The sequence below is a fragment of the Dermochelys coriacea genome, chromosome 3 (genome assembly GCF_009764565.3).
Source record: "Dermochelys coriacea isolate rDerCor1 chromosome 3, rDerCor1.pri.v4, whole genome shotgun sequence".
NCBI lineage: Eukaryota > Metazoa > Chordata > Testudines > Dermochelyidae > Dermochelys > Dermochelys coriacea.
In genome coordinates, this window is record NC_050070.1 from 6,795,794 (window position 1) to 6,821,398 (window position 25,605).

The following is a 25,605-nucleotide window of genomic DNA, read 5'->3' on the forward strand; positions in this document are numbered from 1 at the left end:
AATGACTGCTAGTGGTCAAACCTTCTTGAATCTTACCAAGAGACACTGCCTTCAAAAGCAAAGATTCCCAACTGGTACATCTGGGCACTAGTTTGATTCCTATTCAGAGCAATTTCATCCCCACTTCCTGCAGTACTTAATTTTTCCCTGGAAATCTCACATGGAAATACTTGTCAGACTCTACCCTATTTAATTTAGGAGATCTAACAAGATCACAGTTACTCCTTAGCCTACCCATTAATTCAATATTTCTGAGAAGTCTCCCATTACCAACAGTACCCATTACCAAATGAAATAAGATGTACTGAAAATTTCTAAATCCAGACCCACTGAGTCTTCCTCACTGGAAGCCAGAATACAAACCATCATGGAATGGGGAATTAAGTAACAAAATTATGAGGATGAGGGCGCAAAACACTTCGAGCTAGAAATTAAATGTAGGTAAATAAGACAGAGAATTGGAACAAATTCAAAACATAGTACCAAATATATAAGGATGCCAGAGGAGTGAATTTATCAGACTTGCAGCAGTAACTCTCAGATATAAAAGTCAGCATGTAACCTTCTTAGGAATAATGCAAGGGTGGCATTTGGCCAGATCTCAGGTTTGGGAAAAGGAAGAAAAGTGACTGGAGCCTCCTCTCCCCACAAAAATAAGTTTTGTCCACGCTCATCTGAATTGGGACCCGTATGCTCTCCAACATACGGACACATGGAGCTTCAGTTCACTGGGAGAAGACAATATGCAGAATGCAGTTTTGAAACATTTTAGCTGGATGGTCTGTCAACAGCAAATGGGATCTCTGTATAAAATCTCAACAGCTATTACAGTCTGGAGCAATGAACGGAGACAAATGCATTAGCTACAACATAAAGCAAGAAATAGCACTACAGATTTTTTTTTTCTTTTTAGAACCAGACCAAAAAGAGATGATTTTGTAATGGAAAAAGGCTGAACCCTCAAATCACACAACATATAAAGCTTATCCTCAGCATATACTGTTATTCTCAGATCAGCAATCTTCCATTTATATGCTACAACAGCTCTGCACAATGAAGTTAAGCAAGAAATATGAATTTATATTACTTATCTAGAAGACACAGTGATCGCACAATCTTCCAGCCTCTAGCTTAATCAGGAGGTGCCACTTGAAAATTTCTTACTTATTCTTATCTAAATACTTAAAAGAGTTTCTGTTTAGCCACAGGAAAAAGTATAACTCTGGTAATGCAAGTTCTCCCCACATAGCTCAACCAAGATGTTTAAACTTGATTTACCACCTTGATGGATAGTTAATTTTCATGACAATTTAAATTTTTTTGTCTGTTTACTGAAGAAGCCAAAAATTATGCAGACATCTGTCACTGAGAACTGGACTGAGACCAGGCTAGAGACATCACATTTAACAACTTTGTCTCTACCAGCCTACACAAGCTTAGATGGTGACCTACAGTATAGGTGAAAGACTTAGTAGCAGCCAGACCTTGAATCATCGAATCTCCATGGGGCTGAAGCAGCTGACATTTATCGTCTGAATTAAATTGGACCGTCTTCTACTTTCACACTTCCCCCCAAATGAATTTTAGTTCATCATTTAAAATGTCAATAACAAGAGCACTAAACCAAATACAATTATATCCTTCTCTTCATGATTCTTAACGTTTTAAAAAGGAATAATTTCAGAGGTTTTTAGCTGAGTAGGAGACACTCAATGGAGCCTTCAAAAGGATCATCCATCCACAAGTACTTCCCCTTCAGAACCTTTACTTCCTTGAATTACATGCACTGGTTTTCCAAATTTGTTCATGATTATGTTTATTTGACAATTCCACCTGGAAACACTGGCCAGGCTTTTTTTTTTTTTTTAATTTGAATAGAAAGGAAGTATTTGCTGCCCTCCAGAGGAAAACAGAAAAAAAAAAAGAAAAGGAGTACTTGTGGCATCTTAGAGACTAACAAATTTATTAGAGCATAAGCTTTCGTGAGCTACAGCTCACTTCATCGGATGCTGTAGCTCACGAAAGCTTATGCTCTACTAAATTTGTTAGTCTCTAAGGTGCCAAAAGTACTCCTTTTCTTTTTGCGAATACAGACTAACATGGCTGCTACTCTGAAACCTGTCATTAGAAAAAAAAGTTAGATCTAAAATAATAGAAAAAAGCCCTGCCTCTGCAGAAAGATGGATGATTTTAAAAAGGTTGTTTCCTCTTGAAATGTCAATGGTACCAGTTAAAACTTAGCACATTGTCTCCAGTTCTTCACTTAAAAGTACTGAACTAAGTTATAACAACGAGGTAGGAAATAGCTAAATAAGGATGTCTCTCAGTATGACCCTCATCCAGTCCTAACAACCCAAAAAAATACTTCAGGGATCCCTGAAAAGCTACATTTTTCTTTGCAGTTTTACAATACAAAATCTGCTGGACAGTTATCTAGGTATAGGCCCGCTCATTTCATGTGGGGCCTTTGCCAAATCACTGTAACATCAATTGAAATTAGAAACCCAAATACTTCTGAGATTTTGGGCCTCAGTCTCTCTATTCCTCCATTCCCCATCTGTAAAATGGGGCTAGGGTAACAGCACTTCCCTATCGCCCAGGAGCATTAAGGAAATACATTACAGATTGTGAAGCACTGAGATGCTCTGGTAATGAGGGCTGTCATAGGAGTAGGTGGCTCTTTAAGGGGTTGGGGCTCAACTGTACCCTATACCAGGTTCAGCCCACCTTCCCAAGAGAAGGGAACAAGTCCTGGGGTCAAGTAGTACAAGGCTGTGACTCAGAGCCTGGCCTGCTAGGATATAAAAGGTAGCCTGAGTGCAGGGAGGTGCTGACCTTTTTAGAAAATGAGAGAGAGACAAGCAAGTAGAGGGACAACAGCTGTGTTTTCACATGCACGCACCATTAACGTGAGAAGAGATTATATTAACTAGACCTCGCTGCTTTCTTAACTGCTCATTCTGCCTTCCTCAGAAGTTCTGAAGCACTCACTTTTATCAAATAGCTTCTAAGAAGGTGGTTATTTATCTGATGGAACATGCAGTAAAAGCAGAGGTGTCTTATACACCTAAATAAATATACCATTTGATCTGATCAGGAAACAAAGCATTTGTATAATAAGTAACTGCCAAACTTTATTCTGATCACTTTCTGCAGTTTGTATTATCCAAGCCTATTATATGCTAGAAAAAGTTGCATTTAATTAATAAGGAAAAGAGCAAACATTTGAACATGATAAAAAAACCAGGTAATAAAAAGGTTAAAATTAAAACAAATTCCAGAACAGCATAAGCACAGGATGTAGCTTATAGAATACAATACACCCTCTTGTGGTCTAGTGAAGAAATCAATTGCTACTTTCAATCACAGTGATAAAAATGATTGTGAATGAAGTAAACAGAGGTTTATAAAATTATGAATAGTGTGGAGAAGTGAAAAAATAAAGTTTTATTTACCCCTTCACATAACACAGGAATTGGGAGTCACCCAATGAAATTAATAGGCAGCAGGTTTAAAAACAAACATAAGGAAGTACTTCTGACCAAATAACAAGTGTGAAAAATCGGGATGGGGGTGGGGGATAATAGGCACCCATAAGACAAAGCCCTGAATATCGGGTCACCCTAACTTCTTCACACAAAGCACAGTCAACCTGTACAATTTGTTGCCAGAGGATGTTGTGAAAGCCAAAACCATAACTGGGTTCAAATAAGAATTAGAGAAGTTAATGGAGAATAAGTCCATGAAGGGCTATTAGTCAAGATGGTCAGGGATATAACTCTACTCTCTGGGTGTCCCTAATCTTTGACTGCCACATGCTGGGACAAGATAACAGGGGACATCTCATTCGGTAACTGCCCGTTCTTTTCATTCCCTCTGAAGCATCTGGCACTGGGCTCTGTTAGACAGGATACTGGGCTAGAAGGACCACTGATCTGACCCAGTATGACCATTCTTATGTGAAAAAAGATGTCATATAAAGAAATTTAACATTGTTTACAAACTTCAAGGAACATGATCAACTTGAAATCTAGCCATTTAAAAAAAAAAGTTAAAAGTAGTTTCAAGACTCTACTGCTGCTCCCAAGGCTTCCCTGACAATTTCTGAGATTTTTATAACAACCATTTTCTAAAATGGTTTGCCCTGTTACTATGGGAAAGACCCACAAGACCCAGGGGACATTGTGAAAATGACTGTACACAAAGTGCATAAGAAAAAAAAAATCTATTTTTCTCCAATCTTAAGAGTTACCTGTAAGAACAACAAATGTGCAGAGACATGTTTTTAAGAGGATATTGAGTCTTTAAATCTGCAGCAAAGACTGAAGCATGCAATAAAGAGGGTTCACTGTGGTTTAAGAAACAGATGCCAAGGGAAATCCTGAGGGCTGATGGTTTGTGATTTCAGCTTTATGAAAAACAATCAACTCCCCTCGGGTGATATGAATCTTTTCGATCACTTACTAGCAGCCTCAAAAAATGGGTCAAAAAGGTTCTCCTATGAGGACTCAGGCCTATATCATCCCTTCCCATACAAACACTTGGCAAGGGAACAAAAGTAATACATCCACAGCTTTGAAGCTGCAGAAAGCCCAACTGCACCACCACCTTGAGGGAAGGAGAGGGAATGATGATAGACTATGCATAAGTGAGCTGTGCAGAATGAGAGGATGAGGGAAACTCAATGTTATCAGCAGGAGATTTTTCAGATTATCCACAATCCTGTGCCCTCACCCCGGCCAAAAGGTGGAATTTTAAAAAGGAAACTTTGAGATCCACTTACATTATTCATGAACTTGATTAAGAATATTTGTGTACTTTTTCTTTGCCAAAAAAAGAGTCATCATTTAAATCGGATATCTGGATAACACAATGTTATTTAAATAGCATACAATTTAAAGTTTGCACCCCAAAAACAGTCATTGTTGACATCAGCCGAGTTGTAGATAAGTAGTTTTCAACCCCCAAGGGGTCGGCAGACCATGTCTAAAGGGTTCACGAACAACTGTCATTACCACAGAACAGTGGTTTTCCACCTTTGGACCCCTGGGGTCCACAGACCACATGTCTGATTTCTAAAAGGGTCCACACCTCCATTTGAAATTTTGTAGGGGGCCGCAAATGGAAAAAAAGGTTGAAAACCACTGTTGTAGATACACTGGGAGTTTGCACTTTGGTGGTAAAAATCAGACTAAACACCAAAGAAAGAACAATCTGCTCAATTTGATGCCACGTCTCACAGAAATAGGCATGTACTGTGGAGAAAACTTTCCAGCTTGGGTGCCTAGAGTTGGACCCATGATTAAGAATATTAGAAATGGCCTGATTTTTAGCTAGCGGACTTGTGGGTGCTCAGCACTACTGAAAGTCTATCTAAATATACATTTGACTGCCTAACTTTAAATACCTAGGGTGGAATATTTTAGCCCATATTTTCACACTCAATATTTGTTTTCCTATGCTAACTTAAGGTTTTTAAAAAGTGTGTTAAAGGACACACCAAGTGTGCTTACCGGACAGCCTCCGATACGTTGTTGGAAGTGTGTCCAGATAAAGCATCATGAAGGTTTCGGATGAAATAATCTCTGTAGTCTTCAGGAAGGGCCATAAATGTTCCTCCCATCACAATGAATTCCACCTTATCCACACTGTGGCCCAGCTGTTTCAGCTAAAAAGTTAAATATAGCTGTGAGACACTTTGTACCTAAAGGACTCCGATGAAAACCTTTGACTCAAAAATATACTGTAGAGTTAGTTCCTTATCAGAATTGACCTTTCATATCATCTACTAGAATGCCAAATCAATAATGCTTTTGTATACAGTAACCTTAATGTAACTTAGAAATGACTCCTCTATTGCAAGAGCATAGGATGGTTTATAAAGACAATGTAAAGAGGTCACGTATAGGAGAATGCTCTAAAGAGATGGAGCAATACCACAAAGGAAGCTCAAACTGGAAGAGCAGAGTTCAAGGAGAGGGCGAGATCAGGGCTATACAAAATCCAGAGAGTTTTTCCACTGGATTTAGAGAGCAGCAGAAGCCAGTGAAGGTAGTAAAGGATTAAGAGCAATAGAGTTTTACTGTTCTCCTGAAAGTTGATTTCAGGAGAAGAGACAGAAGATTTGAGGAACCATTTACTCTTTGTACAGATAAGAAGAGACAGCATCTACTCACATCAGAATTACAGGCAAATCAGTGATCATTCAACAATGTCCCAGGTAGTTTTTTCCATTATATTAGCAGTCAATTACTACTCAGAAGAGTTGCAATCTTAAACACTGTTTAGAATTGGTTGTTTAGCCAATGTAAATGTTTAGTTAGTTAAATGGCTTAAGATTCATTCATGAAGAGAGATCATTTAAGTTGGGAAGAGAAGGTGGGTGAGCTAATATCTGCTATCGGACCAACTTCTGTTGGTGAGAGAGAAGCTTTCAAGCTCTTCCTCAGGTTGGGGAAAGCTACGGAGAGTGTGACAGTTAAGACTATGTCTGTACATATAGAGGCAGCAGAGCAGTGCGTCTGGTGAAGAGAGCTCGAGCAGCAGAAGCTATGTCAGCAGGAGACGCCCTCCCGCTGATATAGCACTATGCACTTGAGCACTTATGTCGGTGTAACTTATCGGTGGTAGCCATGTTAGTCTGTATCCACAGAAACAATGTGGAGTCCAGTGGCACCTTAAAGACTAACAGATTTATTTGGGCATAAGCTTTCATGGGTAAAAAACTCACTCCTTCAGATGCATGGAGAACACTTCAATCTCCCTGGACATTCTATAAGAGATTTAAAAGTAGCCATAGTTGAACAAAAAAAAAACAGACTTCAAAGAGAAACTGCAGAACTAAAGTTCATTTGCAAATTTAACACCATTAATTTGGTGTTAAATAGGGACTGGCTGGCTCACTACAAAAGCAACTTTCCCTCTCCTGGAATTGATACCTCCTCATCAATTATTGGGAGTGGACTACATCCACCCTGAATGAATTGGCTCTATCAACACTGTTTCTCCACTTGTTAAGTAACTCCCCTCTCTTCACACGTCAGTATAATAATGCCTGCATCTGTAATTTTCACTCCATGCATCTGAAGATGTGGGGTTTTTACCCATGAAAGCTTATGCCCAAATAAATTTATTAGTCTTTAAGGTGCCACCAGACTCCTTGTTGTTTCGGTGTAACTTAGGTTGCTCAAGTGGATGGTTTTTTCACACCCGAGTGATATAAATTAAGCTGATATCAGCTGTAGTGTAGACACAGCCTAAATACAAGATCCAACAGATAGTTTAGCATAAGTAGTTGGCCCATATTATAAGAGACCATTCAACGTGAAGTGGCCCATTAACACCCCTGCAGTCATAAGACACAGAGGGTGGTTACTGGGTTAGGTTGCTGTAATAAGCCATAAAACCAGCATTTTTATGAAAGACCAGTATTTTTAGTGTCTACTGAAGCTATGAATTTAAGCTCCCAGGGTCATCTTTTGAAAGCATTGTGCAGGTTTCCTTTGAGGACGAGGATTGATTGATCACTCTGAATCTGATCTCTTTGTGAAAAGTGTTCACACACAGGTGATATGGTGTTTTGTCTTCTCATTTTCCTGTGCAAGTTCATTCAAGAGAGCAGTGATTATCTGGTTTCACCCACAGTTGTTATATTGGATTTATGGTTATTACAACAATTTGTTAACCACTGACCCCTCTTTTTGTCCTATGACTACAGGGGCATTTAACAGACCATTTCACTTTGATTGGTCCCTTAGACTATGTACTAACTACTTATGCTAAACTATCTGTTAAATATAACATTGAACTGTGACACTCCATACCTTTCCCAGACCTGAAGAAGAGCTCAGAGACAAGCTTTGGAGCTGCACAATCACCAACAGAAGTTGGTTCAATAAAAATATATTACCTCACCGACTTGTCTTTCTAATATCCTGGGATCAACACAGCTAAAACAACACTATATACATCTTTTAAGTTAGGCTGTTTCATATTTTTTGAGACCATCAAGAACTAAAGCATGAGGACAACAAGTGAATCCTACAGCTTATCTCCCCCAAATTTATTTATCAGGGGAGAAACATGGAGAAATTTTCTTGGGGATACATAAATACACACATGCCACCCAAACTGGGACTGCTGGAACAGCCCGCAGTTTTTGGCCTCTGTCCCACTTCCCCCTATTTGTCTTGAGTAGCAAGAACTGGATTCCTTTTTGCTGAGTTCTTGCCTCTGGACATCAGAGACTGCTGCAGGACAACAAGTAGCCACTTCTCCTATTCCTCCTCCTCCTGCACTATTCTTTCTTGTTCCCCTTTGTTGGCTTCTAAGGGATGGAAGCAGCCACTAGGCCAGCAGTTTCATCTCAGCCCCACCCTCAGAAGGGAAAAAGGAGGCACCTAGATGGGGGAGAATAGAAGGGAACATCAAAACAGAATAAGAAGAATGGGAGAAACCCCACAATGGGAGAAGGAAAGGGAAACATACCAGAGTTTGATCCCATGTTCATTTATCATTATTGTCCATTCTCCAAGTGGCAGGTTATGACTTAGTGAGATGCCATCCTCCAGTTTTCCCCAGGTTTATGCAGTTATTTCCATGGAGATGCTACTGGAGGGAGCTGGGATAATGGAACCCCCCCCCCAATCACAGATGTGAAAGTGGTAAGCCACTAGCTTCCCCAGCCCAAATGTAACTGGGCTTATTCAGGGGTGAACTAGTAGGGTGTTGTGAGAGCATCAATAGTTAAATATCATATTTTAGGATAGTTATCTCAAGTGTAAGACTTTGGGAGTTATTATTTATGAGTTTTTCTTATACTGACAATATTTCATGGAGCAACATCATCATAATGATGAAACATCATATTTATGTATGAAAATAATGCAATATAGGAAGCAGAGAATGAAGGATTTGGCAGCTGGTAGGAGAGATGATCTTAAAGATCATCATAAGCAAGTCTATTTTGAGGCCCCAAGATATTTATGTATCTATTTAAAAACCTCAAACCTCACCAGAGTGAACAAGACAATTCAGTAACCCCCAAGACCATTCTCTTAATTGGAAAGCTGTTTTCAAAATGCTGGAAACTATCAGAATTATTGCAACTATTTTCAAACAATACATGTTCCCTTCATTGCAAATATTTACCTGTTCGATTCGATGTCTTGTCTGGAGATAAGGATCATATCTGGCACGAATTGCCCTCATTGATGTTGGCTAGGAGAGAAAAGGACTCATTATTAAACCTTATTTCTTGACAACATACTGGAAAAGAACAAGACGTGTGAATCTTTAGCCACTGCTTGGACACTCCATTTTCACAAACATGTAATTATTAAGATCTTGATTCCATTATGACTCCAGGGTCTATCTGGTTGTAGTTTACTGAATGTTAACCAATGTAAAATCAAATTTGTGTTTTGCCCTGATGTTGTAATGCAACTGAAATAGGTCATTTCAATCTTTTTTTACACCATTTTTACTTGACCACCACAAGTTTGCGGGAGGGGGAGGGGGCAACAAAATGGATTTTTTTTGTACCTCTGCAAATTATGATTACGAAACTATTGTCTCAAGATCCATCGTCTTGATGCTTCATTCAATTTTTTCTCCTACCCTCATCTCACCGCTTTTTCTCCTTCATGATGCTGCCTGTGCATGGAATGACTTCCCAATGTCAGTTTGTAATCCACCACCCTCTTTTCATCAAATCCCTAAGAACTCATTTCCAGGATGCCAACATAGTGAACTATTACTAATTGTTTTTAAACAAGTTATGCTCTCCTTTGAATTTCCTACTGTATCAGAGACTGTCTCTTTATATCTTGCAAAGTGCCAAAGACACTTAACAGTAAACGAATGCGTGTATACACACACAGGCACACGTGTCAGTCTGCAAATCAGTGTGAATTAGGGAAGTTCTACTGTACATATACACTTCCTAATTTGCACTAATAAATGGGAGACCCATTGCCAATCACTGAATATTGGATAATAGCAAGTGAACCAAAATATTAAAGATAAAAGGACACTGCATCCAAGTCTACTTAGTTCGTTTACTTTGACAAATACTTGCTTCAATTATTTGACACTTCATAATATAATAGATGGAATTAATCATATTTTAAAAAAAATGTTTAAATAATTTAGTCTCACTACAGCATTTACTATTAAGCTTTTGCTGGGTAGCAAGAAAGCTTTTTTTGCACTATAAAATATGTAGTATTAGTGAGGTTCTACTGCAGATACATACGTAATCTCAAGATGTGCTACTCTGGGGTTTGGCATGGGACACTAAATCAAGTAAGATAAGAAAAAAGTCACTTTTGAAGTATTTTATTTACAGATTTAAAAACCTCAAGATCCCACTCTTTGTTAAAGTGAGTTACGAAACAGGCTTTCGAGCATTCAAGTTTCCACTGGGCCATTTCCTCAGGCAATATTTATGAACAACAACTTTTGGAGAGATCATACTTGGCACCTGCCAGTGTCCTTTTAAGTTTAAAGCCATCTGAAACAGGAAAATAAAGAAAAGGAGTACCAGTGGCACCTTAGAGACTAACAAATTTATTAGAGCATAAGCTTTCGTGAGCTACAGCTCACTTCATCGGATGCATTTGGTGGAAAAAACAGAGGAGAGATTTATATACACACACACACAGAGAACATGAAACAATGGGTTTATCATACACACTGTAAGGAGAGTGATCACTTAAGATAAGCCATCACCAGCAGCAGGGGGGGGAAAGGAGGAAAACCTTTCATGGTGACAAGCAAGGTAGGCTAATTCCAGCAGTTAACAAGAGGAACAGTGGGGGGTGGGGGGTGGGAGGGAGAAATACCATGGGGAAATAGTTTTACTTTGTGTAATGACTCATCCATTCCCAGTCTCTATTCAAGCCTAAGTTAATTGTATCCAGTTTGCAAATTAATTCCAATTCAGCAGTCTCTCGTTGGAGTCTGTTTTTGAAGCTTTTTTGTTGAAGTATAGCCACTCTTAGGTCTGTGATCGAGTGATCAGAGAGATTGAAGTGTTCTCCAACTGGTTTTTGAATGTTATAATTCTTGACGTCTGATTTGTGTCCATTCATTCTTTTACGTAAATACTCACCAGCAACCACACACCACACAACAGAACCACTAACCCAGGAACCTATTCTTGCAACAAAGCCCGTTGCCAACTCTGTCCACACATCTATTCAGGGGATACCATCATAGGGCCTAATCACATCAGCCACACTATCAGAGGCTCGTTCACCTGCGCATCTACCAATGTGATATATGCCATCATGTGCCAGCAATGCCCCTCTGCCATGTACATTGGACAAACTGGACAGTCTCTATGTAAAAGAATAAATGGACAAAAATCAGACATCAAGAATTATAACATTCAAAAACCAGTTGGAGAACACTTCAATCTCTCTGGTCACTCGATCACAGACCTAAGAGTGGCTATACTTCAACAAAAAAGCTTCAAAAACAGACTCCAAGGAGAGACTGCTGAATTGGAATTAATTTGCAAACTGGATACAATTAACTTAGGCTTGAATAGAGACTGGGAATGGATGAGTCATTACACAAAGTAAAACTATTTCCCCATGGTATTTCTCCCTCCCACCACCCCCCCCCACTGTTCCTCTTGTTAACTGCTGGAATTAGCCTACCTTGCTTGTCACCATGAAAGGTTTTCCTCCTTTCCCCCCCCTGCTGCTGGTGATGGCTTATCTTAAGTGATCACTCTCCTTACAGTGTGTATGATAAACCCATTGTTTCATGTTCTCTGTGTGTGTGTGTATATAAATCTCTCCTCTGTTTTTTCCACCAAATGCATCCGATGAAGTGAGCTGTAGCTCACGAAAGCTTATGCTCTAATAAATTTGTTAGTCTCTAAGGTGCCACGGGTACTCCTTTTCTTTTTGCGAATACAGACTAACACGGCTGCTACTCTGAAACAGGAAAATAAAGGAAACTTATCTTTGCCAACATGGAAAGGATAAAATTGATAGGAAAAGAAAAACTTTTTTTCAAGCCTAAGGGGGAAAAAAGGTAAGAAAATAGTCAGGAGAGAGAAGAACTATTAAAAACTAATTCAAAGGGATTTCCAGTCCTAGCAGTTTAACTGTTTCAGTTTCACTACTCGGATGTTTCTTTTTTTCCCCCGCTCTCTCCTTTTTCATTCTTGCAATAAGGACTCATCTTCTAAAGAGCTGTGACTAGAGATGAAAAGGAGCCTGTCCCAATTTCACAGACAAAACGTGACACTGCAACATGACCCTCAAAGATAGTACCTCATAGCCAGTGTAAGACTGTGTTGAATATTCAAAATCAGAATCAGGCCCACCAGGGCAGTATCTGCAAGTATTAAAACAGAATGAGAAGTCATACACAAACCTGTATCAATGGCAAACACAAAACAATAAAAAGAAAAGGAGTACTTGTGGCACCTTAGAGACTAACAAATTTATTTGAGCATAAGCTTTCGTGAGCTACAGCTTACTTCATCGGATGCATTTGGTGGAAAATACAGAGGGGAGATTGATACACACACACACAGAACATGAAACAATGGGCTTTATCATACACACTGTAAGGAGAGGTTTCAGAGTAGCAGCCGTGTTAGTCTGTATTCGCAAAAAGAAAAGGAGTACTTGTGGCACCTTAGAGACTAACAAATTTATTAGAGCATAAGCTTTCGTGAGCTACAGCTCACTTCATCGGATGCATCCGATGAAGTGAGCTGTAGCTCACGAAAGCTTATGCTCTAATAAATTTGTTAGTCTCTAAGGTGCCACAAGTACTCCTTTTCTTTTTACTGTAAGGAGAGTGATCACTTAAGATGAGCCATCACCAGCAGCAGGGGGGAGGAAGGGGGGCAGGAGGAAAACCTTTAATGGTTTCCCCCACAGTATGCCAACATTTTTATGGCTGACTTAGAACAATGCTTCCTCAGCTCTCGTCCCCTAATGCCCCTACTCTACTTACGCTACATTGATGACATCTTCATATCAAATAAATTTGTTAGTCTCTAAGGTGCCACAAGTACTCCTTTTCTTTTTGCGAATACAGACTAACACAGCTGCTACTCTGAAACCTGTCACAAAACAATAAAGAGTCTCTTGATTTATCTGAGACAGAAATCTCTGCATTTGTGCACTACAAACCATAGTTTAAAGACATGATTTAGCATGGTAATAAGCACGCTCAACTTCTATTGACATTCATAGGAATTGAGGGCAGGTAGCACTATACAAGTGCTGTACTATAGCAGTAAAAAAAAAAAAAAAAAAAAAATTACATGTAAAATAGATCACCAGTACTGCACAACAGACATTTAACTTAAAGCATCCAAAGGGGATCAGAATAATAAACTTATGTATGAGAAATGTTGATCCATCAAATAATTGTGTCTACCTAAAATAATTTTTTAATAAATTATACAAAAAGATGTTCAGCAAATCCCTTCCAAAAGCCTGAAATAATTTCAGATAAACCCCATCTCCACTTTATTCAGTTAGGGAATCAGCTCTAGAGTTTTGGACTAGCATCACATAAAGATTATTAAAATGAAAACGAAGTGATACTATAAGTAATTCTAAATGTGTATAAGCAGCACAAACATTTTCCAAATGTCATAATTAAATTAGCCATTCCCCTATCTAGAAAATGACTCCTCTAGTTTAATGTATCTGAAGCATTTAGTTTGTCAATATATACAAAAAATAGATAGGGTCTTCAGTTACAAATTAAAGATAACTCAAGATCTGCATTTCATTTCCAGATACCATTAGGGATTTAAATATTGATAGTGGGAAACCATATTTCTATGTAGTTGCTTGAATTCAGGGACATATTGTTTAGCAAACCACAGAGTAAAGTAACATGCAGGCTGAACAACTGTACAGCGACACATGATAAATTACTATTACTGGTCCTGACGACTTACATTAAACAGATTTTAATTACATGCATGCAAGTTGCAGAGAAAGCAACTTGTGGATACCACAGCATTACTGCTGCTCAGGAGAGAAATTGGAAATGAATTGCTTCCACAGAAAGCAACTAAAAGGAATCTGTTTCTGTTCGCTCTGAAACGTCCTCAGTTTACTTCTCAGGGTTACAAAGTTTAATGGCTAATGTATACTTCATTCAGTGTTCAAAGATGACCTGGCACAGGAAGTGTGAGAATTCCCTCAGTTTCAGTAGTTCAATAGTACAGACTGAGCACTCAATAACCAAACTAATGGAGCACTCAGCATGTTATTACTTAAAGTGCAGGTCTCTGAATAGCGAGCAAAAATGCCATCATCAGGTTCCAGGTTTGTCTCTCAATGATTCCCTATCAAATCAAACGCACTTTCAAATTCCCTATCTATTACTTTTCCCACGGCAAACTCAGCCTGGACCATTCCTTCTCATGCTCCACCACCAATAATGAAGAGTCTGCAAGCCAAATTAATATCCTTGTTTAAATTGGAGCAACACAATTCAACGTATTTGCACAGATGTAATTGACTGAAATGTCTCAAATAGAACTACTGATGATGCACAAGGAGGAAGAACACTCAGAGCAGAAATGTTATCTGAGAAGGAACCATTATCAAATAGCCAATTTTCAGAATAGAAACACAGTAGGAACACCTCATTTTTTTTTTTTGCTTCTTTTGAATTTCTGTAATGTTCATTTCCATTCAGCTTGCAAGAGCCGATGGACATGACATCCCAGCAAGCAGTGGGTTGGGGATATCATGCTGACAACAGAAATACTTGAGATAGCAGGGGATGAAGTAGCTAAGTGGCATTTTTCATTATAAGTTCGCACTTTTGCAAAGTTTTAAATATTTTATTTCCCAAAACTTTTTAAAAGTCATTTTTAAATTTTCAAAGCCCTGTAATTTTTTCTTGCTTCTTTCCATTGTATTCATGCGAGTTTGTGTCTCAAAGTTTGTTTACAGGCTGTTCAAGAATATGTTACTTAAGTCTCTATAAACACTTTTCAAACTGTGACAAATATTTTCACTCACTTGGTCTGAAACAGCTCAATTTCAGTAGAGTAGACACAGACCTTCAGGGTATGCCACAAGACTCATCTTTTTACCCAGGAATTTGAAAGGGAGGGAGAATTGTAACAGCAGGTATGAGGAACTGTTCAAATGGCGGGGGATTCATGGTACATTACCATAAATTATTGCACTAAGGATGCATTTTTAAGTTGTGTGAATGGCTGTGGAATCTTTTTAGCGTTTTTGTAAATCAACATGAAAATCTAAAATAACATAATTTGTATTTCACTATTAACAAGTGGCCAAATCCAGCTCTTTGTATTCACTTGAGTATTTCCACTAACACAAGCAGGGTTTGAGCCATTGAAGGAAAAGCATGTTTTCCTTGAAGAGAAAGAGCTATCAAATAGAATCCCTGTTTCTGCATAACACAAAGGCATCAGCAGTCTGGATTTTGATTCAGCTTGCTACAAGTTTTCACTCATGCAGAAAGAAAGGTGGCCTGTGGACCTTCAGAGGTAATCCAAGTCTGTAGAACCCCAAAACGGCAACAGTGACAGTATGCTACTGCACATGGCCAGACTTATTTCAGAGATACTGAAACATTTCTCTTTTGGCTCATCTGCACAGTCATACTTACACACATATGTTTCCTGTAAAGTTAATGTGTGGACACCTGTGTGGTTTGCACATCACAGCCACAACAGCAATCTGTAATAAGGAGAGTTACAAAAGAAGAAAATTATAATCATAGTTATTTCTGAAATTATGAAAGATAAAAAAGTATATCCTGGAATTATACAAACAGGTACATATGTGAGGGACTATTTTAAATTTTTCCACCTGAGCCTTACCCTTAATACACTCGTGCATTAACTCTTGAATGAAAAAATAGTAGTGGCAATGACAGAGTTGACCACCACCAAATGCAACAGTAAACTAGCACCGCCATTACTAAAAGGGGTTTCTACAGTCCAGAGGGATATAGCAGCAGAACATGTTCATGGCACACAAGACCACATTTACAAGCAGATGACCCATCTCAGGTTTGGTACCACAAGCACACTGCCAAGAGACCCAGAGTGACATTAAAATCCTGATTGGGAGAGTCTGGTACACTTTCAGGAGAATATGAGGCTGGGAGAATGACAATAGGCACTGGGGAAAGACTTTGGAAGACAGGCACTGGAGAGAGAAAAAATAAGGGGAGGAAAAAAACAGACAAAAAAAGGAAAAATAAATTCATCCTCATCAGCCACAGAAAGTAATTCTGTGCATCTTTTTCTCCCATGATCTCCTACAGTTTCTCAAACAAAAATTGAGCCTCACAACACCATTTGGGGTATTAACCCCCCTTTTAACAAATAGAGAATATGAGATCTGGAGAGGTTAAGACGCAATTTTTCAAGTGTCCACTAGTTTTGAGTGCACAACTTGAGATACTCAGGACCTGATTTTCAGAGATACTTGTCATTTATTATATGGCAACTTGGAATTACCTTGACAACTGTACATTTCCAGATTTTTTTTAAAACTGGGGAAGGAGGCAGGGAAGGGCAGGGAGAGTATGTGGTATGACAGGAAGATTTAAAATATCCTGTTGGATGGTAGCTGTAGTTAAGTGTTAACACTTTTCAGCCTTAATTATCTTTTAAGGAAATTGTGGGTGAAGGACTAAAATCTTGTTACTGGACCATTTGCTGAACCAGCCAGCTGCAACAGTACTAAATTTTCTACGGGTCTTGTTTCCAGATTAACCTGTGGGAGTGAGACATACTAATCTAGTTAACAAATGGTAGTCACTGCACCAGCCCTCTTCTTTTCGTCTTCATGAGATACTTTGAAAACCATATTCCCTTGCCATAACTATGACGCTGTAGACCACTGTTTTTCAAAGTTCGGGTCTGTAAGGCACTGGATCACCTTGCTCAGCACCCAGGGACCCTAGCAGCTCTGGTCAGCACTGCTGACTGCAACATTAGAAGTCGTGGTCAGCGGTGCTGCCCAGCTAAGGCAGGCTAGTGTCTACCTGTTCGACACCATGCTGCACTCCAGAAGCGGCCAGCAGCGGGTCCATTTCTAGTCAAGGGGGCCACGGTACTCCACAAGCTGTGCTCGGCCCAAGCACTGGCTCTGCACTCCAATTGGTCAGGAACCGGCCAACAGGAGCTGGGGGGCAGTGCCTGCGGGTGAGAGCCGCGTGGAGCCACTTGCACACCTCCAAGTAGGAGCCGGACCTGCTACTGGCCGGACCTCTGCACCCCGGCTGCGCTGATGACCGGAAGCCGCCGGAGGCAAGTCCACGCCCCAATCCCCTGCCCCAGCCCTAAGCCCCTCCCACACCTCAAACCCCCCATCCCCAGCTCCATTGGATTGAAAGCATCAATTTTCTTCAACTGGGTCCCCAGAAAAAAATTTTGAAAACCACTGCAGTAGACAATCTGGGAAGTTGACCACATAGCTAGTATTTCATTAAAGCTTCTGGACTTTCAACATCTTTACAATGTTTGACAACAATTAATCCTGGTCTGTCACTGAAAGGGTCATTTATATATAGTGCTCACCCCACTAGCAGTTCGGATAGGCTTTGCCTTCAGCTTGGGTACCAGCACCTTGCGATACTGAGGTGGTACAGCAGCGATGATGTCAACCAAACGAGGCTGCGCGGAAAGTCCATGCTTAGCAGACGTCTTGGTTTTCACCCTAAAATGGAAGGATTTCAAATGATTTGATTCTATTCAAGCCCTTAGACCCATTGCTGTGATATCCCAGCACCAACCTACAACTCAATCCAGTAAGTGCTATGTTACTGTCTACAGTTCAGACTAATGTACACTACTTAATGAGACATACGTTAAAAGAACCTAATTTAGAAGCTGGTGCTAGCTATATGTGATAGCTAACTTGGCTTTATTAACGCATAAAAAAACCCCATGACCCGAAGCAACTGTAATTGTAAGATTTTGTATTTTTGCTATTTCTTGGCCTTTTTTTTTTTTTTAATTAAAACATGGTTTTACTCAAAAAAGTTCTGAAAATAGCACTAGACTGAGAGCAAATTAGTTCAGTTTATGAGATTTTTCTCTGACTGCTACCCTGCAAACCCAGATTCTTGCTAGGTCTCTTTCCAACTTGTGCCCAGGAAAATGTCTCTGAAGAGAAGACCAAAGCACTGCAATAGGAACCTGGGGCCAAATCCTGTTCTCAGTCTTAATACAGTTATTCTGAGTTTACAAAGATAACAGAGAAGAATACTGTTTTAGTTAACAATTCTTTTCATTACATGGGAGCCTGAATTTAATCCAGATCACTGTCAGATGACTCCGGGTACATCTACACAGCAAACAAAAGACCCATGGAAGGAAGTCTCAGAGTACAGGTCAAATGACTTGAGCTTGGGCTGTGGGGCTAAAAATAGCAGTGTAGACATTCAGGAGCCCAGCAAAAGGGGTGGGTTTCAGGACCTGGGCTCTAGCCCAAGCCTGAACACTAATTTGCTCTCAGTGGATCATAGTGGATCACAAGCTAAATATGAGTGTTGTAAAAAAGCAAACATCATTCTGGGATGTATTAGCATGATGTTGTAAGCAAGACACAAGAAGTACTTCTTCCGCTCTACTCTCTGATTAGGCCTCAAGGAGAGTATTGTATCCAGTTCTGAGCGCCACATTTCAGGAAAGATGTTGACAAATTGGAGACAGTCCAGAGAAGAGCAACAAAAATGATTAAACGTCTAGAAAACATGGCCTATAAGGGAAGACTGAAAAAATTGGGTTTGTTTAGTCTGGAGAAGACAAGACAAGAGGGGACATGATAACAGTTTTCAAGTACATAAAAGACTGTTACAAGGAAGAAGGAGAAAAATTATTCTCCTTAACCTCTGAGGATTGGATAAGAAGCAATAGTCTTAACTTGCAGCAAGAGAGGTTTAGGTTGGACATTAGGAAAAACTTCCTGTCAGGGTGGTTAAGCGCTGGAATAAATTGCCTACAGAGGTTGTAGAATCTCTGTCATTGGAGACTTTTAAAAGCAGGTTAGGCAAACTCCTGTCAGGGATGGTCTAAATAATACTTAGTCCTGCCATGAGTGAAGGAGACTGCACTAGATGACCTCTCAAGGTCACTTCCAGTCCTATGATTCTATGATCTACACTGATATTTTTAGCCCCACAATGCAAGCCCGAGTCAGTGGAGGGTTTGTTTTGTTTTTTGCTGTGTAGACATACCCTGTATTGCCTCAAGGTGCCACAAGTACTCCTGGTTCTGCATTGCCTCTGTGGGACTAACAGGTTGGACAGACTTACAATGTAAAAAAAAAATAAGAGACATGTTTATTCTATTTCATTAGTATGATTCATGCCATGGTATAAAAGCTCTGAATGAAGTAAATGGGTATATTTTCAAGTCAGCACACAAATGCAATTATATAAGATATATATTGGTGAAAGAAATTCAGTTGGCATGTGAAAACTAAGTACTATTTTTAAAAATGCCTGAATAGATAATTATTCCTCCAGTCTGGGTACCTGCCCTGGGAAGCATAGAGATAAGTCACTGGCTAGCACTACTTACTTATTTAGATTCACATCTCTTCCCTGCTCATGAGCCTCAATCAGCTGTTTAATGACATCAGCTATTGTCATCATCATCAGCTCTGCATGGCTGAGGTCTCCTGAAATAAAAATGAAGTATGTTCAGGCAAAAATCACCACACATACATATGACATATGCTAACCATTTGTGAAAATTACTAATTCAAGCTAACACTTCCTACAATTCCAGCCTTAGGCTGCTGACCCTACGGAGCTATGCCAATGCACGATTCCTGATATACATTACTCCCTTATTGAGGGAAACAACTGTCATAAGATATTTGTTTTGTTTTATGTGTAAAACACAAACTCCATCTTCACTTCCGATGACCTCTCACTGTTGAGCCTCTTGCACTAATGCCAGAAAAGACACAAAGTTGAAAATATAACACAGGAAGTTGAATCTAGACAAATTCAGACTAGAACTAAGGCACAAGTTTTCAGCAGAGAAGGTAATTAACCCCTGGAACAACTTCCCAAGGGCTGGGCTGGATTCTCCATCATTGGAAAAATTTAAATCAAGACTTTTTTTTTTTTTAAATGAGATGTTCTAGTTCAGACTACAGCCCGCGACGCCGTCCTGCCTGTCGCAGGAGGCTGTCCACCCTCCCCCACGCGGCACAATACTCTGGGCAGCGCGGCTGCAGAGCCCGGCCTGACCCAGTGCTTTGTGCTGCCTGTCCTGGTGCAGCCACGCTGCCAGCCACCGGGGCGCCAGGCAGCATGGTAAGGGGGCAGGGAGTGTGGAGGATTGGCTAGAGGGCAGGGAAGTTCGGGGGGGGGTGGTCAGGGGGGTGGATGGGGCAGGGGTCCCAGAGGGGCAGTCAGGAAGAAGAGGGGGTTGAATGGGGAGGCGGGGGGCAGTTGGGGCAAAGGGTCTGGGGGCAGTCAGGGAAAAGGGATGGTTGGATGGGGCAGGGGTCCCGGGAGGAGGGCAGTCAGGAAGCTGGGGCGGTTGGATGGGGCAGTTAGGGACAGGGGGTCCGGGAGCACTCAGGGGACCGAGAGTGGGGGTGGTGGTGGAGGATGGGATAGGGGTCCTGGGGGGGCAATCAGGAAGCTGGGGGGGTTGGATGGGGCAGTTAGAATCATAGAATCATAGAATATCAGGGTTGGAAGGGACCCCAGAAGGTCATCTAGTCCAACCCCCTGCTCAAAGCAGGACCAAGTCCCAGTTAAATCATCCCAGCTAGGGCTTTGTCAAGCCTGACCTTAAAAACCTCTAAGGAAGGAGATTCTACCACCTCCCTAGGTAACGCATTCCAGTGTTTCACCACCCTCTTAGTGAAAAAGTTTTTCCTAATATCCAATCTAAACCTCCCCCATTGCAACTTGAGACCATTACTCCTCGTTCTGTCATCTGCTACCATTGAGAACAGTCTAGAGCCATCCTCTTTGAAACCCCCTTTCAGGTAGTTGAAAGCAGCTATCAAATCCCCCCTCATTCTTCTCTTCTGCAGACTAAACAATCCCAGCTCCCTCAGCCTCTCCTCATAAGTCATGTGCTCTAGACCCCTAATCATTTTCGTTGCCCTTCGTTGTACTCTTTCCAATTTATCCACATCCTTCCTGTAGTGTGGGGCCCAAAACTGGACACAGTACTCCAGATGAGGCCTCACCAGTGTCGAATAGAGGGGAACGATCACGTCCCTCGATCTGCTCGCTATGCCCCTACTTATACATCCCAAAATGCCATTGGCCTTCTTGGCAACAAGGGCACACTGCTGACTCATATCCAGCTTCTCGTCCACTGTCACCCCTAAGTCCTTTTCCGCAGAACTGCTGCCGAGCCATTCGGTCCCTAGTCTGTAGCGGTGCATTGGATTCTTCCATCCTAAGTGCAGGACCCTGCATTTATCCTTGATTGATAGTTAGGGACAGGGGGTCCGGGAGCACTCAGGGGACCAAGAGTGGGGGTGGGGGTGGGGGTGGAGGATGGGGTAGGGGTCCTGGGGGGGCAGTCAGGAAGCTGGGGGGTTGGATAGGGCAGTTAGGGACAGGGGGTCCGGGAGCACTCAGGGGACCGAGAGTGGGGGTGGAGGATGGGGTAGGGGTCCTGGGGGGGCAATCAGGAAGCTGGGGGGGATGGATGGGGCAGTTAGGGACAGGGGATCCGGGAGCACTCAGGGGACCGAGAGTGGGGGTGGAGGATGGGGTAGGGGTCCTGGGGGGGCAGTCAGGAAGCTGGGGGGGATGGATGGGGCAGTTAGGGACAGGGGGTCCGGGAGCACTCAGGGGACCGAGAGTGGGGGTGGTGGTGGAGGATGGGATAGGGGTCCTGGGGGGCAATCAGGAAGCTGGGGGGGTTGGATGGGGCAGTTAGGGACAGGGGGTCCGGGAGCACTCAGGGGACCAAGAGTGGGGGTGGGGGTGGGGGTGGAGGATGGGGTAGGGGTCCTGGGGGGGCAGTCAGGAAGCTGGGGGGGTTGGATAGGGCAGTTAGGGACAGGGGGTCCGGGAGCACTCAGGGGACCGAGAGTGGGGGTGGAGGATGGGGTAGGGGTCCTGGGGGGGTAATCAGGAAGCTGGGGGGGTTGGATGGGGCAGTTAGGGACAGGGGATCCGGGAGCACTCAGGGGACCGAGAGTGGGGGTGGAGGATGGGGTAGGGATCCTGGGGGGGCAGTCAGGAAGCTGGGGGGGATGGATGGGGCAGTTAGGGACAGGGGGTCCGGGAGCACTCAGGGGACCGAGAGTGGGGGTGGTGGTGGAGGATGGGATAGGGGTCCTGGGGGGGCAATCAGGAAGCTGGGGGGGTTGGATGGGGCAGTTAGGGACAGGGGGTCCGGGAGCACTCAGGGGACCAAGAGTGGGGGTGGGGGTGGGGGTGGAGGATGGGGTAGGGGTCCTGGGGGGGCAGTCAGGAAGCTGGGGGGGTTGGATAGGGCAGTTAGGGACAGGGGGTCCGGGAGCACTCAGGGGACCGAGAGTGGGGGTGGAGGATGGGGTAGGGGTCCTGGGGGGGCAGTCAGGAAGCTGGGGGGGATGGATGGGGCAGTTAGGGACAGGGGGTCCGGGAGCACTCAGGGGACCGAGAGTGGGGGTGGAGGATGGGGTAGGGGTCCTGGGGGGGCAGTCAGGAAGCTGGGGGGGTTGGATGGGGCAGTTAGGGACAGGGGGTCCGGGAGCACTCAGGGGACCGAGAGTGGGGGTGGGGGTGGGGGTGGAGGATGGGGTAGGGGTCCTGGGGGGGCAGTCAGGAAGCTGGGGGGGATGGATGGGGCAGTTAGGGACAAGGGGTCCGGGAGCACTCAGGGGACCGAGAGTGGGGGTGGGGGTGGAGGATGGGGTAGGGGTCCTGGGGGGGCAGTCAGGAAGCTGGGGGGGTTGGATGGGGCAGTTAGGGACAGGGGGTCCGGGAGCACTCAGGGGACCGAGAGTGGGGGTGGAGGATGGGGTAGGGGTCCCAGGAGGGGGGCAGTCAGGAAGCTGGGGGGGTTGGATGGGGCAGTTAGGGACAAGGGGTCCGGGAGCACTCAGGGGACTGAGAGTGGGGATGGGGGTAGGGGTGGAGGATGGGGTAGGGGTCCTGGGGGGGCAGTGAGGAAGCTGGGGGGGTTGGATGGGGCAGTTAGGGACAGGGGGTCCGGGAGCACTCAGGGGACCGAGAGTGGGGGTGGAGGATGGGGTAGGGGTCCTGGGGGGGCAGTGAGGAAGCTGGGGGGGTTGGATGGGGCAGTTAGGGACAGGGGGTCCGGGAGCACTCAGGGGACCGAGAGTGGGGGTGGAGGATGGGGTAGGGGTCCTGGGGGGGCAGTCAGGAAGCTGGGGGGGTTGGATGGGGCAGTTAGGGACAAGGGATCCGGGAGCACTCAGGGGACCGAGAGTGGGGGTGGAGGATGGGGTAGGGGTCCTGGGGGGGCAGTCAGGAAGCTGGGGGGGTTGGATGGGGCAGTTAGGGACAGGGGGTCCGGGAGCACGCAGGGGACCGAGAGTGGGGGTGGAGGATGGGGTAGGGGTCCTGGGGGGGCAGTCAGGAAGCTGGGGGGGATGGATGGGGCAGTTAGGGACAGGGGGTCCGGGAGCACGCAGGGGACTGAGAGTGGGGGTGGGGGTGGGGGTGGAGGATGGGGTAGGGGTCCTGGGGGGGCAGTCAGGAAGCTGGGGGGGTTGGATGGGGCAGTTAGGGACAGGGGGTCCGGGAGCACTCAGGGGACCGAGAGTGGGGGTGGAGGATGGGGTAGGGGTCCTGGGGGGGCAATCAGGAAGCTGGGGGGGTTGGATGGGGCAGTTAGGGACAGGGGATCCGGGAGCACTCAGGGGACCGAGAGTGGGGGTGGAGGATGGGGTAGGGGTCCTGGGGGGGCAGTCAGGAAGCTGGGGGGGATGGATGGGGCAGTTAGGGACAGGGGATCCGGGAGCACTCAGGGGACCGAGAGTGGGGGTGGAGGATGGGGTAGGGGTCCTGGGGGGGCAGTCAGGAAGCTGGGGGGGTTGGATGGGGCAGTTAGGGACAAGGGGTCCGGGAGCACGCAGGGGACTGAGAGTGGGGGTGGGGGTGGGGGTGGAGGATGGGGTAGGGGTCCTGGGGGGGCAGTCAGGAAGCTGGGGGGGTTGGATGGGGCAGTTAGGGACAGGGGGTCCGGGAGCACTCAGGGGACCGAGAGTGGGGGTGGATGGAGTAGGGGTCCGCAGGGGGCCATCAGGGAACAGGGAGGATAGGGCGGGGCAGGAGTCCGGGGGGGGGAGGGGGCACCGTCAGGGGGCAGGAAGCGGGGGGGGGGGGGTTGGATAGGGGGCGGGGACGGGCCACGCCTGGCAGTTTGGGGAGGCACGCGGCCCGCCATACAATTCCAGAAACCCGCTGCGGCCCTCAGGCCAAAAAGTTTGCCCGCCCCTGCTCTAGTTCTGGGATTAATTCAGGGACGTGCCCAGGAGGCCAATGGGGCCGACCCCGGGGCTCCCTGCCGGCCTGAAGAGCCCGTGGCCAGGTCCGCCCCGCCCCCCTTCCAACAGCGCAGCCGGGCCCAGGCACCTGTACCCTGGGGAGAGCGACAGAAAAGCAGCTTCGCCGCGCGGCTCCCCCGGCAGGAAACGCGGCCCGCGCGGGGGCGTTCGCCGCGACACCTTCTGGGGCGGGTGTTTTTTCACAGCCCTGAGCGACTGACGTCGCAGCGAGGGAAGGGCCCGTGTCGACACCGCCTCAGGCGAGGCGGTGACACGAAAAGGCCGGGGACGGGGGCTGCCCCCCCCCCCCCCACTGGGGCTTCCTCCCTCTCCTGCGCGCGGCTCCCCTCGGACCCCCAGCGGGCACGTGAGCGGCGGGCAGCGGCAAGCACCCAGCGCCCGCCCAACAGCCTCGGCGCTCGAGCCCCAGGCGCGAGGGGAGTCCCCAAGCCCGAGGAAGAGACGCGGGGCGCCGCCGCCGCCGCCGTTACCTTTCCTCTTCTGCTTCATGCTGCAGCCTCCCCTCGCGGCCAACAACCGCCCGCCCCCGGCCCGTGGGCGCACTGCGCATGCTCACCCGAGCGGAGCGTGCGCAGTGGCCTTCGCTGATGCAGTTGCCCTCTCTCCCTCTGCCCTGACTTCCCCTCAGACGGGGCTGCGGGCTCGTGGGAGGGGTTCAAAAGGGTCAACGTAGCGGGGGGGAGGGGGGGAGTTAGGCTCTGAGCAGGGGGCAGAAGAGGGAAAATCGGGGGTGGGAGCCTGGGTTAAGCGCTGCCAGACCCTGTGCGGGGACAAACCCCCCCCCAGGAGGGGGCAACAGTTACAATTAACTTAGGCTTGAATAGAGACTGGAGTTAGCCTACCTGCTTGTCCCCATGAAAGGTTTTCCTCCTTCCCCCCCCTGCTGCTGGTGATGGCTCATCTTAAGTGATCACTCTCCTTACAGTTTCAGAGTAGCAGCCGTGTTAGTCTGTATTCTCAAAAAGAAAAGGAGTACTTGTGGCACCTTAGAGACTAACAAATTTATTAGAGCATAAGCTTTCGTGAGCTACAGCTCACTTCATCGGATGCATCCAATGAAGTGAGCTGTAGCTCACGAAAGCTTATGCTCTAATAAATTTGTTAG

The 25,605-nt window shown here is 44.9% G+C and overlaps 1 protein-coding gene across 2 annotated transcripts in view; it reads right to left on the reverse strand.

Annotated features, from left to right (window-relative positions):
- The window catches only part of ELP3 (elongator acetyltransferase complex subunit 3), a 154,235-nt gene extending 128,935 nt beyond the window's left edge, over nucleotides 1-25,300 (reverse strand). The window contains exons 1-7 of one of the 2 annotated variants that reach the window (XM_038397962.2): nucleotides 24,971-25,300; nucleotides 19,574-19,673; nucleotides 17,567-17,705; nucleotides 15,643-15,713; nucleotides 12,291-12,354; nucleotides 9,151-9,219; nucleotides 5,514-5,668 (exon numbers count right to left, since the gene is read on the reverse strand). In XM_038397962.2, the coding sequence (XP_038253890.1) occupies nucleotides 5,514-5,668; nucleotides 9,151-9,219; nucleotides 12,291-12,354; nucleotides 15,643-15,713; nucleotides 17,567-17,705; nucleotides 19,574-19,673; nucleotides 24,971-24,989 (617 nt within the window). In that variant the 5' untranslated portion in view covers nucleotides 24,990-25,300. Of the gene's footprint in view, nucleotides 1-5,513; nucleotides 5,669-9,150; nucleotides 9,220-12,290; nucleotides 12,355-15,642; nucleotides 15,714-17,566; nucleotides 17,706-19,573; nucleotides 19,674-24,573; nucleotides 24,650-24,970 lie in introns of those variants that run through there. The other variant, XM_038397963.2, reaches the window with a different exon arrangement.
- Between the last annotated feature and the right edge of the window lie 305 nt (nucleotides 25,301-25,605).